Here is a 14,985-nt window from a genome sequence, read left to right on the forward strand (position 1 = left end):
CCTGCCGCACCTGCTTCTAAAAGGATTTCCTGCTGTCTTGCTCTTCATACACTTTCTTTGTTTTCTGTTGGAAGATACAGAGAGACTGGCAGACTGACAGATGTGGCCTTGGAGAAAGAAATAAAGCTGTCCAGACTGATATAACACTCAGCTCAGCTCAGCTTGTTGAAAGTTTACCTCTAAAGAAACGGAATAAGGCAGCTGCTGCAAAACAAAAACTGAGCCTGCATTCACTTCAATATAAGTCAAACTTAATTCTTGTTTGCCTTAAAAATAAGTCCAACTCTGGAGAAAGATGGCATATATTTGAAGATTAAAAAAAACAATTACATAGACATGATTTTAGTCACGAGAAAGAAGAAAGACTTGGTATGTTTTATCATCAGAAAAATGGACAGCTTTGCAGTCAGAGTAGTTTTTTTTTTCTCTTCGATAACAAATTCACACTTTTGAAGCCACAAATTTCAGGTCCTATTCTAAGCTCCTTAATGTGCCGAACATCAACACTCACTTTGAAGCCATTTGCTTTACCTGGGAAGTAAAAAAGGAGATCAAAGCTCGGTTTGTCAAGGCTGGTTACAAACGAGTCCCCAGTAAAATGCCAAAGTGAAGTAAACGGGAGAGAAAGGAGCGATTTAAACTGCTTCCTGTTGCCTGTGGAACCTTGATTTGATGACCGAAACACTTTTGTGAAATACTTCCCCTCTTTCCTGTGAATCCAGATTCAGTCACTTTCCTGCCAAGACTCTCCATCACGGTCGTTGTGTCCTCATCATCAAAGGTCAGATCTGCCGTTAACTCAGGTTGCCGCTCGGATGAGCCTTGCAGGCTGGTGGCCTCCTGCCTGTGTGTTCAATTTGTCACAGCTCTCCCACGTCACACCACGCCCACACGTCCGCAGATGGAGACCAGAGGACCGCGTCAGTGCTGCTCCTGTCTTTTTGTATGTCAGTGTGAGCTCGGTACTGATCAGGCTGAATCCTGACTTTACTTTGAAACTTTAACGCCTGCATGTTATCAATTATCTGAGCACATGCAGAGATCCTCCTTCCAAATCCATTTTAATTTACTTTAATAAGCTGCTATTGAGTTGTGAAGCAGAGGTTAGAGCTACATGGGGTCAGTGTATTGAGTTCATGAAGTATTGTGTGTTGTGCTGAGATTGATTCTTTTCTATTGATGCTCTGACTCTAAGCAGCAGCATGGACATCATTTGGGCATTATTTAAGTGTCTGTAATTCCCTAATAACTGAGAAAAGAAGTATTTATCAGTGCTTGACACAGGGGGAACAAAAACAAGACAAATATGTTTAACCTTAAAAGTTGTATGAGGGACTTGTTCCTTTTGTACATTTCTTTATCCGGTCAAGTCATAATTCTCTTTTTTTTTCATTTAAAAAAAATGAATTTTCTTATAAAAAAGTCAGAAGTCTTTCAAACGTTAGAGCTCAATCGTCACATTTTTTCCAGATGAATTTAAGTTTTGATTTGATTTTAATGAACTTTGAACATCAACAGGACTAAGCTTATTTTTTCTCCATTATAATTTAATGACAGGAGAAATAAATACATCCATACATTTGAAAGAGTCTCTGTGCTTCTCCAAACAGAGAACTTTACAAAGATATTATTTAGTTACATTTCAGATTTAAAAACACAAACATGTTACGAAATTCATTTAAGCAGCAATTTAAACATTTCACTTTTAGAAAACAGTTTCACGATGTTACAAGAGTAGAAAAAAACAACAACAACAGACCACAACCCTTCCTCATCTCCAGCAAACTCAGGCCTTGGTGATGTATCCCTCTTTGATTAGGAAATCGTAGATTTTGCGAGTTTTGTTCACGTCGATCTTGATGAGGGCTCGGGCCTGCGCCAGACGCAGCCCGCCCTGCCGTCTGCACTCATTCAGCAGAGCCTGCTTATACTCCAGGTACGCCCCCGGCACCAGACGCACCACCTGGCATAACTACAGGCAGAGAACACACACAAGAGTGAGGAAGAGGAGCTGAATAATGATGAGCTAAGTTAAACTTTTCTGGCATTTATACTTTAGATGTAGCTTAAATTATTTTTCTTTCTACAAATGACAGAATTTTAAATAATTCAATTTTGGTTCATTTTTAGGGGGAAACCAAAGCGTTGTTTAAAAAAAAGAAGGAACTAATCTTGGGAAAAATACAGCTATATTTAATTTACAATATATATTGCTGAACTACCTCTCGTATTCAAATTAGCTGCCTGAGTTTTAGTATGTTTGTATTATTACATTAAATTGGATGTTTATGTTTCTACTTTGTAAATAAGGTCTCTTTCCTTTTATCTGTTTTTCCTTTAATCCTTTTTTACATATTGATTTTGGGTGTTTATAAGGCTTAAAGAGGCTGTGAGAAATTCCTCAGTGATCTTAAAAGTGTCTCTCTTCTAGATATGCCTGATTGTAATCCACACTTTAAAATGAGATTATCAGCACCAATATTACAGCTACTTGTTAGCTTCCTGATCAGGTCAGGAAGGACCAGAATGATTGAGAAACACGTCACATGATACATGAAAACAGGAGTAGGCTGGGCTTAAGACTTATTCATGCTGATCTCAACAATCCAAAAGGATAAAGACTCCGTTTCCCATGAGCACTAGCACCCACTGTCCCAAAAAATGTGGCTCTTGCCAAGGTTTGTTTTGTAGCAAATGAATGGCAAACAGATCTTCTCTTTAACTGTACTGTACTTCATTCAAGACAACATTTGGAGGATGAAAAGTGATGAGGTAAGGTATTTATTTGTAGTTACGTAGCCCTGTTGTTTGAAAAGTGACAACAAGCAAACTTTGTAAACTTAGATTGTTGTGTAGTTTAGTGTACAGAATGTCAGCAGACTGTTTCATGTTACTCACAGCCAGGTGTTTTAAGACTTGTCAAATAACATGTAGCATTAGCGAATCTGCCTAAATGGATTTGTGTTCTTCCAGAAAATCCGACCCAACTACAGATGCTAAGAAATAGCACGTTTGAATATTTGATTTTGGCACCAAGAATCTCATTTTGAATCATGTATCAGGCACAAACAAATATATAAAAGTGGAACTTTTTTGAGATCACTGATAAAGTCCTCACAGGGTCTTTAAGTTGCTTCGCGTTATCTTTAGACGACTTAAAGCATACAGAGGACTCCTGTGTGACCTCTTTAACACAGTTCAAACACACGCGTACCTCTTTCTCGCGCTCATTGAGTTTCTCCGTCCCTGGTAGCCCGGTCAGATTGAGAGGAGGAACACTCCTTTTTTGGATATTTTCAGTTTGATTTCTTTTCAGTTCTGTTTTGGGTTATTTATTTTTCATTTGTTGTTGAGATTGTGTTGTTTGACTTTTTGTTTTGCTCTGGTATAAATGTTGTACAATAAGAAGGTTTGGCACATCTAAGCTAAGTAGCTTCAGCCTAAACCTTGTCAGTCAACATGGTTTTCAGTGGTGTCGCTTTGGTTGGTATACTTCTAAATATGATCGAAATAAACTATTTATAATAATAATAATAACTTACCTCTTTCTCGCGCTCGTTAAGTTTCTCTGTCCCTGGTAGCCCAGTCAGATTGAGAGGAGGAGCACTCCTCCGACCTGTTGCTGTGAAGTATGACATAAACAACAGTCAAATAGATGTTACTGGTTTTCATTTCAGAGAACCAAACAAATTCTGTAAGTTTATCCTGATGGGAGTATGTGTCTTTTGAGTCCTGCGGTTAAAAAAGGTGCTCATATAAGAGATGCACAGTAAGATTTAGGGGTGTGTTTGTATGGATGAGAATTTGCGTTAATGTGAGTGTGCCTCAGGCCAAGACGACAGAGAGACAAAGGGGCACAGAGGGAGAGGAGGAGAGCAGCTTCGTACCTGACACTGTGATAGTTGTGACAGCTGGAGTGATGCCGGCGTCTCTGTGATCAATAAGAACAGGGTTAGCATCTCTACAAGCTTATTTACACACACAAACACAACAAGTCCTACTTACACAGCATTTCTGGGTTATGTTCACTATTCCTGTTCCAGCATCATCATCCAAAAAAGATGAATCACTGCATTCAAGCTTTTTTTTTTGGTGGAATGATGAGAAGAACTCAGTTACCACCCACAGAAAAGACCTCAGATGAGGAGCAACAGAACATGAAAAGACTAAAAATACCAAAGAGACTGAGGTAAGAGCTGGGTGCACAGTAGCATCAAAGTCTGCTGTGTTCATCTCAGAGAGCGGTGACAGAGGTCAGCGTCTCCTGGGAGCGCCACTTCACCAGCCTTTCATTTACACACAGCATTAACAGGAAGGAAGTCTCACATTGCAGCCTGTTTGCTGAGCCACTGCTGGCATGCTCGGCTGTCCTGGATGTACTGAAGCACGTCACACAACATGGTCCGCTTCCTTCGCTCGTCTTCTCGCATTCGCTTTGCACGCTCGTACACTTTGGCACCTGAGAGTGGTCACACAGAGGAGGCGACAGGAAAGTTTTTGGATGAAAAAGTGTTGATTTTAATGAACAAGCAAGGTGCAATATACGCAAATAATCCATTATGTAAATGTGATATTAATTCTGCCAGCATTTCTCTGATATCAGTCCAAGACGAGCTGATAAAGCAGCTCAATAAAACATTCAGCTGAGCTTTCCTTTGTGTGCTCTGCATCAGCAGACCAGCCAAACATTGTAATTCCAAAAACTGATCCAGAGACTTGATACACTGCTGCTGCTTATGCAAATAATAATTAACACAATTTAGAGCCAAAGTCAAAATAAAGACTTCAGCTCCCTTCTGAATATGAATGAATTTCCCTCTGCTTACTCGTGCAACTTTAAAATGAAGCTCCTTTGAACAGAGGAGTGAAAAGGTCAGACGTGACTCACTGCAGAAAGACTTGATCCCTGCTTTTCTGTACTCCTGCAGCCTGCGGATCTCTCTGCGCAGCTCAAACTCCACTGCGAGGGAAAAGAGATGAAGGTAAATCCTTACATATGGTTACAAAGAGAGTTGCCTGAACTCTGCCTCAATACTTTTTGTAACATTTAGGTTCACAAGGAGTTCAGACAAAGCTGACGGATGAAGACAAACACAAGAGAATAGGTCAAAATTTTGTTACGACTCTAGCTGAAAAACTGATTAACTGTTATTTCTTTCAAACAGAAAACAAGCAAACCTGATTTAATAAAAATGTCAAACTTTTTCTTACAGATCAATGACTTAACTGTGAAGAATATCTTCATGCACATTTCAAATCTCCAAAAGTAGACAGTTTACACAAAGTCTTACATTATCTGACTAACCAGTTAAAAATCAAATCTTTTTGACACTGAGGTACACATTTTCTGAGCCAAATCATGTGGACTCATCCAGATACTAACATGCATGGCCTTCGATGAATTTGTCATGTTCAATCGGTCCAACCACTCTGGCAAATCGTCTCATAACGTCATACAGCTCCTGGACCTCCTTTGGGTAGCAGCGCTCCAGCACTGACAGATAAGAGAAGGAGAGGAGAGGAGAGGAGAGGAAAGGAGAGGAGAAAAGAAAAGAAAAGAAATGAAAAGAAATAAAATAGAATTAAATTAAATAAAAGAGGAAAATCCTTAATATTAGATACTGCAGCACATCTGTAGTTCTGTTCTGGTAGACTTTATAAAGATGTACCTAAGGGATTTAGTGAAAAACAAATGGGAATTCAAACCCACAGCCCCCGGGTAGACTGGAAAATGTTAGAGCATCTCATAAACAGACTTAACAACTAAACAGCCGCCTTATAGTTTGAGGAAACTGAGGTTTCAATACACTTTAATTCAGAACCAATTCACCTCAAATCATGAGCTTTGACTACTACTAAAAAAATCCTGAACTGGACTACAGGTTTGTAGACCTGTCATAGACCCTTGATCCTGTAAACATGTTTTTATTTGGTAACCAACTTCCAGTGTATTCAACAACAACATTTTTTTGTTTTAATAGTTTGCCAGTTCTGACAGTTTTGTATGGGTTTGTGACTACATGTCAAAGTGGAAGTCAACATCTTGCTGCAAGAAAAATCTACCTCAGAGTACAAATAAAGTAATCTAACCAAACATATGGTAGCTGGTGAGTTAGTGAGCATATGCCCGTGCTAATTGGACCCTGTGACGCTCCAACATGCAGATAGCAGAAAGTGGAGGACAGAGAAGCTGCAGCTTCAGAAAATTTGATTATAAAAACTAAGTCGGCAGTTATACCTCATTATGAAGCAACTTTGGCATGAAAATAAACCCATTATGTGGTGAATCAACCTTCTGAAATTAACTTACCAAACTGAAAATTTGAATTTGGCACTTGGCAGCTTTAATTTCAGACCCTGCATTGTGTTTTTGTAAATTCCGTCTCATTGTTTTAGTTAAATTTTAGTGATGGGTCAAGATTTCAGTCTTAAGTCTGAAGTCTTAAGGCTCCATTTAAGACAGTATGTTTGAGTTTTTTAAGTTTCTGATTTGTCCCTCTTACTGTGCTGACTGGAGCAAACCCAGACTTTGAAATAGAGAACCATACTATTCTGAAGTTTTTGTTTTTTATCATATTGTTTATTAGTTATTCAGCTGATTCCTCACAAACTGCTCTGACTGCTTCCCCACCAAGGACCAGCTCTCACGTGCAGCTCTGAGTAGCTTATGAGAAAAAACACAAACACAATACAACAACTATTTATCAAAACAGATATTTTGTGGTTGTATTGTGTTTTAATATCTTGAGGTTGCTTTATTCTAACAAAAAAAAGAGTGTGTGCAGGACAGTTTTTTACTTAAAGCGATGATGACACAGCAAAAAACTCTCAACACTCCAAAACATCTCCATGTTTAACTCCGCTGTTCTAGTATTCAAACTGGACTCATTAATTCACAGTTCGCTGCTGACAAACATTTCAGGCGATTTAATTTTCATTTTCCTTTTTCAAAGCCTGGTTGGAAGGCACAGCAGTTAAAATATATTCAACCATCAGATCCTGAAATCTCACTGCATCAAAAACCCTCCTTCTCCTCCTCCTCTCTGAGATCGGTCACAGCTCTGATATGTTTCCACTTAACTCGCTCTACGAGCACACACACACTCTGAAGAGCTTGTTGTGTTTGTCTCAAAGCATCGGCCGTGTTGCCGAGTAACAGACAAGTGTCAAAGCCGGAGAGGAAAGCTGTTGTGGGGGCGTGAGAGGAGAGCTTGTGTGTGTGTGTGTATGTGTGTGAAGTTTCTTCATAAGGCTCTTAAATGTGAGCGCTAATTAACAGCTGCCATCTTGAATAAACACATGAAGTCATGCTCTGAACAGACCAGTGCACGGATACAGACTCTGAGGAGGCATTAGCTCGGATTTTTTTTGTGGACACACAGAAACAAAGACTGTAAACAAACAAAACAACGAGAAAACAAACATGTGAATCATTTAAAGTGAGAGGCTCATACAGGCTGCTGCTGTGAAACAACAACACTGGTCAATCTGCCTCCAGCACTCACTGAGACATGATACTGTGAGCCTCCAGGGCGCGGAAACTGCTTCCATTATTGCATGTGGCACACACACACACACACACACACACACACAAATACACACACAATCTTTGACAGTCTCCATGACAACCAGTCTGCAGCTCTACAGCTACTCTGAGTTCCCTTTTGTCTTGAAAGACCAGAGAGATAAGGGAGTGGAGGGGAAAAATGGAGGAGGGCTAACTGTAGGCAGAGGGAACGATAAATAAAACATGAGGGGAGAAGAAGTCCTCGGCAGTCTGACCACACTTTGTTCCACAGAGCAGCACGAGGGAGGTAACAGTTGGTTTGGGGGGTCACGCTTGTTTCAAGAAAAACAGTTTAATCCATTCGCAGCAGCCCTAACGCTGTCTGCCTGACCATGAGTGCAAAAACCAGAGAGATGCAAAGATTGCTTTACAGCGCACGCTGAAACCCAACCTGTGACAGGTGGATCAATAAACAAAGCCCCCCACATTTCAGGCTATTATGCTAGCAGGCTCATCGCATGAGGATCTATCCACAGTGAAGTCATTATACCATTTCGCACGGCCTCAGTGGACTATTCACAGCCCTGCTCGTAAATAGGAGCTCCGTCAGCCGCCACACTTCTGTGCGGCCTCACAGGCTGACGAGGGCAATTACACTGGAGCTGTTTGCATGCAGCCGTAGAAACCCTGAGCAGCGATTTGGCTGGGAGGTATCAGATGCCTCCCTGAGTTGTTATGAATACTGTCACAGCCAAGCCCCGTGTGAGTTTCTTATGAGTTATGACTTACTCTGGAATTTGCGCAGGTTGATCAGGCCGTGGTCTCGGATTATCCTGAAAGAAACACAGAGCAAGATTTATTAATATGCTAATGAATTTTCTGATTGCTGCGAGCCAGCAAAATTAAACCTGGCATCTACTCATACGTAATTATCTTAGCTGTTACAGTACGTAAAGTTATTATGACATTTCAAAACCTGATATATGCATCTGCCTCATATACAGCGGTATTTGTGCTGTAATTGGATTTGAAGTCAGACTGATTAAAAGGCCTGTGAAGAGCTGCCTCAAAGGTCAGAGTTCAGGGTCTTGGCATGTGTAACGAGCCTGGGAGCCCCTTTGACAAGTTACAAGTTAACAGAGATAAAACAAGGATCATGAGGAGACATGCCATTCCTCCATTCTCGGGGAGCACAAAGTCATTACAGTTGATTTAGTGGTGGATGTGTTACAGTGAGGACTGTGCATCCAAGAATGACAGCTAACAGGCCGAAAGTGGAGGAGAAAACTGAGTCAGGAAAACTAAAAGCTTGAAAAAAGAGAGTGAACAAATACCATTTTGAATAGAAAATGAATAATGCAGAAAGTGCTGAGAGCCTTGCCACTAACCCTTTTCTCTATTCATCAGGGTTACTCACCCCAGCATCGTTCAGCCATATCATTCTTTTATTTAGACATTTATAAGGTTAAACATTTCAAAAAGCAATTAAAAGCTTGATTTTATTTGCTCCATTTTTACTTCTATGGCTTCAACTCGTTTCACAATGTTAATCTATTCTTTTGTTTTAGTGCTAATATCTCCTTTCTCTCTTCAAAAACATTTCACAGCTTAGTGCTTTTTGCCCTTGCTCTCTTGAAACCATGTTGGCTGGATTTTCTAACTGTTTCTGGTCTGTTCTGCTTTTGAATTTGTACATTGTTTGGATATTTTTTCTTTGTTAATGTTTTAAGGCTCGACTCTTTTGAAAGTTTTTGCTTGTCTGTCAAAGCACTTTGTAAACCCTTGTTTTAAAAGGTACCAAATGTATAACATTATTAGGGCCAAGGCTTGACTGCAAGGTTGGCAAAGGCCATCTTGGAGCCCTAATCCTTTCTTTCCTATTACTGCGCCTATAACCCTAAATTTCATGCCTTCAACTTGCAGCAAAACTCAAAATTGTTTGCACGAAATTCAGCAAAAAATGTATGACTCCAATGTTTTCCTGCCAATAGGTGCCCCATAGTTCCACGTAGCTGAGCACTTCCCTCTAAGCTACATTCCTGATTTTTTTCGTGCATAACTATCATGCCAAGACCTACCAACTACCTCCTTATCAACATGGTGAAGTTCAAACTGGAAGTTCAGAAATTTGAGATAAATGTTCGTATTTGACGATTCAAATGGTATGTATCTTTATGCGTTTACCCCAGAGTTTTTTTTCCCCGATCATCTTTAAATTTCATATGTGTTTACCAGACAACAGATTATTGAGCATGCCCAGAAACGATGGGCAAAGTTGACGATTTTTATGGTGACATGTAAGCCTAAATTACTCTTATGTATAATGTTGGATCTGGACCAAAATCATCCAACATGTTCAATGCTATATGAAATTCCCCTATAGGCGCACAGATCGGAAAAAGTTTTGGTTTGACTTTGGTGCTGTTGAATTGTTTTATTTTATGATAAGGACTGTTTCTCCTTTTTGTGTTGCATTTACTTATAAAAAAAGCAAGATTACAACTTTAAACTGATGAGAGGCTTGAACTGCAAGTATCTGGTTGTTGTTGTTTTTTTGTTTACTAGTTGACAATCTGGGGACAACAATAAAGTTTTTTGTCTGCCAACTAACTGCTTCGACTTTAAAAACGTACTTTGCTTTCTTACAATTGGCAATCCTACAATGTGATTTTAATGAAGTATTATAGTAACACATCGCTCTCTCATGCAATCTGTGTTTAAGTTTTCAGTAGTCACCACAAAAAATCTAGTTATAAGCTTTAAAATGTGGGACGTGTCAAGCATTCACAATGCCTCTGACACATTTCTCTACTTTCTACTTTATCCAATGTTTGAATGAAGGTTAACACAGCTTGTATGAAGCACCTGAATGAATCCCTGCGGCTTGTGATGACAGCCTGAAAAACACTTCAAATATTCAGTTTTATTCACATCACTGATTCTGTAACAACCTCGGGCTCCCAGGACTCAGGCCTCTTTAGCACTTTTGACAAATAATCAAAAGTTGAGATTAAAAAATCATAAATATATCCCCTTTATGAATTAACTACTATGAAAAAGACTCAAACGAGGGGTTTCAAGTCATTTGCCTTGTAAATTTAAACTGTATGAAATGCATTTATTCAACACAATAGCATAAAGTAGTATCTGAGGGAAAAGGGGCTCAAAGGGCAACTTTAGGAGCTTGTAGTGCCATCTTCTGATAGAAGGATGTTACTACATGAGGACATCTTAGCTGTGAATACAAAGGACTTACTTTTTCCTCCGCTGCCTCTCCTTTAATCTTGAATGATATATGTCAACAACTGAAAGCTTGAGAGCTGAAAAAGAAAAATCATATTGTTGAGAGTGTTAAGTACATTCTACCTTTATCTTTTATTTGTCAATGAAAAACACGCCACAGAAACTGACGATTGAGATTCTACCCACCACGTAGGATGTCTGAGTCATCATCCACAAAGTCGATGTCTTTTAAATCCCATTCGGCGTAGTTATCAAACTCCTAACAGGTCAGAAGAAAAACAGACTTTCATCATCTGCTACTTTGATCTAACCTCACTTGAAATCAATCAAATCTCAGAGAAAAACACTCATATTTCAAAACAACTTATGACTAAAAGCAAACAGCAGAAGTCACCGATCAAGGCATGAGTCACTGTTTCAACAATATCTAATAAAGAGGCATCACTTGTGGTTTTCATTTGTTGATCTATGTTGATCGTAGTGCACTGCACACATTAAGCGCCCCCTCACCTCCATGAAGTCTGCTCTGGCCGGCATGTATCCAGCCATATCTCGAGACAGCACAGAGTCAAACGTGGGCCGAGGGGGATCATCGGAGGCTGTAATACAGAGAAAACACATTAAAGTCACGTAACATGTCAGCGTTGAATCCTCCAATCCTCTGCAGCAAGAAACAACATTCTCTCTGTCTGCCTGTGTGTACATGACAGTGTGACAACTGTTTGTCAAGCTCTTAAACACCGTGACAGATGGAGACCTGAAGCCTGATAGAAACTGAGGCGAGTTCTTAACTCACCAACTGTTTCTGTCCAACTGGGCACAGACTTTCAGGCTTAAAGAGACTTTTTACTTAAGTTTCTAATGAAAAACTTTCTTATTGCTCCCCTGGAGGCCCAGAATCAGGGTGAGTTTTATTTCAAGATCTAATCAACATTCTGTCAAATATCAACAGTAGGCAGGATGAAACAGAATGAAAGCAACTACCAGTGTTCTTTTGAGGAAATGGGTTGTTGTTGTTTTCTGTTAATTAAGATAAAAATAGATGAAGAATGTAGAAAATGTCAATACTAACGTTTGAAAGGAATGGCGCCTTCTGCAAAGCGAGAGTCTTTTGTTTTGCGCAGGCTCAGTAAGGTGGAGGAAAAAAGCGGGTTGTTGATGAAATTCTTCATGTAGTGGCTTTCACATTCTTCTTTGGTTTTGGTGCGCATCTGATAAGCTACGTCCTGCCTGTAGGAGAAAAATGACACAAGTAAATATGTTTCTGAGCAACAATAGCTCACAGGAAGTTTTGCTAATGTTTAAAGATTATCATTATTAGATTTGTTCTTGACATGTCACAACATTCATGGTTGGTGAAAGTCTCAAGAATAAAACAAAGAATCACAGAATCACACAAAGGTTTCTAACACAAAATTCATCCCCAGATAATAATAATAATAATAATAATAATAATAATAATAATAATAATAATAATAATAATAATAATAATAATAATCTTTATTACCATTATAAGAAGGCAATGTTCTGTAGAGTTTAATACTTGCAGGACTTTGCTTGAAAGACTAAATTAAAAAATCAAGTCCAATAAATTTATTGTAAATTAAAGAAAGCACCAATCATTTATAAAATCCTCAAATTATTACATTTGTGAATTTTTTCTTCACCCAGTGCATGGCACAAATGAGAATAATGTGAGGTCACGTTTTGGTTAAGGGTTCATTTGTTTCAAGTTAAGGAGCACGAGGGGTGCAGAGATATCTTTTTTATCTGGTTGTGTGGTTTCAAATAATGCTAAGCATGTCCCAACCCAAGTTTTTCAAACTGTGGGGTAAAAGATCACACAGTCCTAGGCAAATAAGTGTATGTTAAACTTCTTTCAGCAATAACAAACTTGTATCATACATGAAATAAAACTTGTTCAAATCGTGTGAAACAGAGCACTTACCAGTTTCCGAAGCCACAGTCCATGACAGCCTCTAACAGAGCCATCTCTTCTTGTGCTGTCCATCCTGGCTCCAACACAGGAAAGTCTGATGTCTGTCAGAGGAGTAAAGAGTGAGATAAGTGGCAATTGTGCAATGGGTGTTCGTCACGTGTGTTAGTGTGAGAGACCTTTTTTTAAAAAAATATCACTTACCATGATTTCATATTTGTGATCACTCTGATGCTTCTTGTATTCAAATCCTCTTGTAAAACACTGAAACAATGCAGCTTAATTCAGGTTGGTTGCTCTGATGATAAAATGGGGTTTCATTTTTGTATGAACTTACCTGGAGACAGAGAAGAAAAGGTGAGGGTCCACATTCTGCACATTTGATGTATGGCTCAGTGAGATAAGAGGAGCAACCTCTGCATGGTGGTTTATCAAAGGGATCATCTGGAAAATATGAACAAGAACAATGTTACACTCTCATCTCATACACTCTCAAAGTGTTTATATCCAAACTATATAAACAGTAGATCGATAACTGTACAGGCTGTGGCACAATGGCCCTTAAAGCAGCATCCTAAATTCAAGCCAGTGGATGGTTGTAAACAAACTAGCGCGCATAGCTAACAGCAGTGCTAAAGACGAAGACTGCTATAACGATATGTGTTTCAACTGTTACGGCAGTATAGCACACTATTTTGGAAGTTAATCAACAGGATTGTATATTAGGCCTTTTAAACCAGTAAATTATTATAAAATAAGACAAATAACCAGATGTAAATATTAAACATGCTAGCTTTCATGCTAATGTTAGCAACGAGTTGATAGCTACCGTCGAGTTACACGGCTAACCAGCGATATCCCGAAAACGGGGCACGATGTTTGACATTCACTATGAAATTAATACAATACAATACTACCGGCACTTACTTCCAAAAGATGCAAGACGGTCCATAAGCCAGTGTTTTCAAATTCTAAAGTCAGAAATCGATGTTTTTGTTTTTCTTCTTCTATGACATTTAACAGCTGTTTGGATCCTTCACTGTGTCAGTGCTGCCATCTTCAGGACACAGATCACTCAGCTTGACTTTAATGAACAAAACCATGTTTAACTCACAGATTTGAGTCTTTTGAGTAAACTAATAATGTGTTTATTTGTAGTTTTTCTGTTATTTAGTGTGAGTCCTTGAAACTATAATTTGAAGTCTGTTGTTTTGTATTCTTTATAGCTGATAGATTCAATCAAAAACGTAAATAACCCTTTCTACAGAGTATCAGAGTAGGTCTGTGGTATATCTATTTTGTAGCCCTCCTTGGTGATGCTGGATACCTTCTCAATTAATTAACTGCTGTACTCTATTATACTGTGTATTTATCTATCTGAAGGAACAATTTGTATTAATGAACATTCCAGTGCAGTAATCAAGTTCAGAGCAAAGTTCATAACAGTATAAAGAGATTAAAAAAAAAATGCAGATAGACACAGTATATCCTGATAGTATTATAACCAAACAAAATCAACTACATTTATGTAATGTTTATAGTGCTATTGAATAAGATACAGAACCAAACAAGAAGTTATACCACAAAAAAGGCTGCCTCCAATTGTCTGATACAACATTTCAGTGTTCTATATCACACAAGTGATATGTAAACATTTAGACAATACAATAATACAAGTACATAACTGATCCGCATGCACACCGAGCAATGGATACAAATTAGTGATTATAGATCTGTATAGTTGTGATACCCATGCCTTCGCTTCAGCTTAGAAAATGCCTCCCACAGCCTATTGTTCATGGGATGGTCCACTTTTCATTAGGTTACATGTCCAACCAGCAGAGAGCACTGTTGCCTATCAAATAATCCTGGTTTAAGTGTGTTTGCAAGTGTCAGCTGAGGAAATGAAAATAAATAAAAACAAAACAAGACAAGAAGTACAAGCATTAAGTCTTAAATGTTCATACATTATCATGGATGAAAAAAAACCCTAATAAGTAAGAAAAAATAAGAGCATTTTCAGATTTAATTAAAGCTGTAACCGTTAACTGACAAACCATGAGTAAATTGAAAGATTTTCAAGTTATCACACAGGGGACTAAAGACTCAATGTAAGGGGCACATGCTTAAGGCCTATGGTACCTCAACAGTAGATTCATGATTGTGTTGCTGAAGTATGATTAAGTTAAGACTTATCCTCTTTTCCTTTGGGAAATATTGTGTTTGCCTTCCTATTCACTTCTAGTCTTTTTTCAATGTGTTACAACCATGAAAATTTCATTTACATTAAGGTGATTTT

At 38.6% G+C, this 14,985-nt stretch overlaps 1 protein-coding gene across 1 annotated transcript; it reads right to left on the reverse strand.

The window, feature by feature from the left end:
* Nucleotides 1-1,564: 1,564 nt before the first annotated feature.
* Nucleotides 1,565-13,736, reverse strand: tada2a (transcriptional adaptor 2A). Its single transcript, XM_074680435.1, has 15 exons — nucleotides 13,614-13,736; nucleotides 13,024-13,130; nucleotides 12,891-12,950; nucleotides 12,699-12,790; nucleotides 11,823-11,980; nucleotides 11,261-11,349; nucleotides 10,937-11,009; nucleotides 10,764-10,827; nucleotides 8,297-8,340; nucleotides 5,384-5,494; nucleotides 4,889-4,960; nucleotides 4,327-4,459; nucleotides 3,888-3,931; nucleotides 3,543-3,622; nucleotides 1,565-1,972 (listed from the first exon to the last, which is right to left on the reverse strand). Exons 1-15 carry the CDS (start codon nucleotides 13,636-13,638, stop codon nucleotides 1,787-1,789), a joined length of 1,338 nt encoding a protein of 445 aa, XP_074536536.1. The 5' UTR covers nucleotides 13,639-13,736; the 3' UTR covers nucleotides 1,565-1,786.
* Between the last annotated feature and the right edge of the window lie 1,249 nt (nucleotides 13,737-14,985).

Source organism: Halichoeres trimaculatus, unplaced genomic scaffold (assembly GCF_033239565.1).
Source record: "Halichoeres trimaculatus isolate MK-OKI-2021-1 unplaced genomic scaffold, fHalTri1.1 fHalTri1_scaffold_9, whole genome shotgun sequence".
Lineage (NCBI taxonomy): Eukaryota > Metazoa > Chordata > Actinopteri > Labriformes > Labridae > Halichoeres > Halichoeres trimaculatus.

Excerpts from the sequence above, each read along its gene's own strand:
- tada2a (XM_074680435.1), bottom strand. The coding sequence starts at position 13,638 with ATGGACCGTCTTGCATCTTTTGGAA. Across the intron at positions 4,460-4,888 it reads AGGGATCAAGTCTTTCTGCA|GTGCCAAAGTGTACGAGCGT; the intron begins GTGAGTCACGTC and ends GACCACTCTCAG. Across the intron at positions 3,932-4,326 it reads CTCAGCAAACAGGCTGCAAT|AGACGCCGGCATCACTCCAG; the intron begins GTGAGACTTCCT and ends TATTGATCACAG.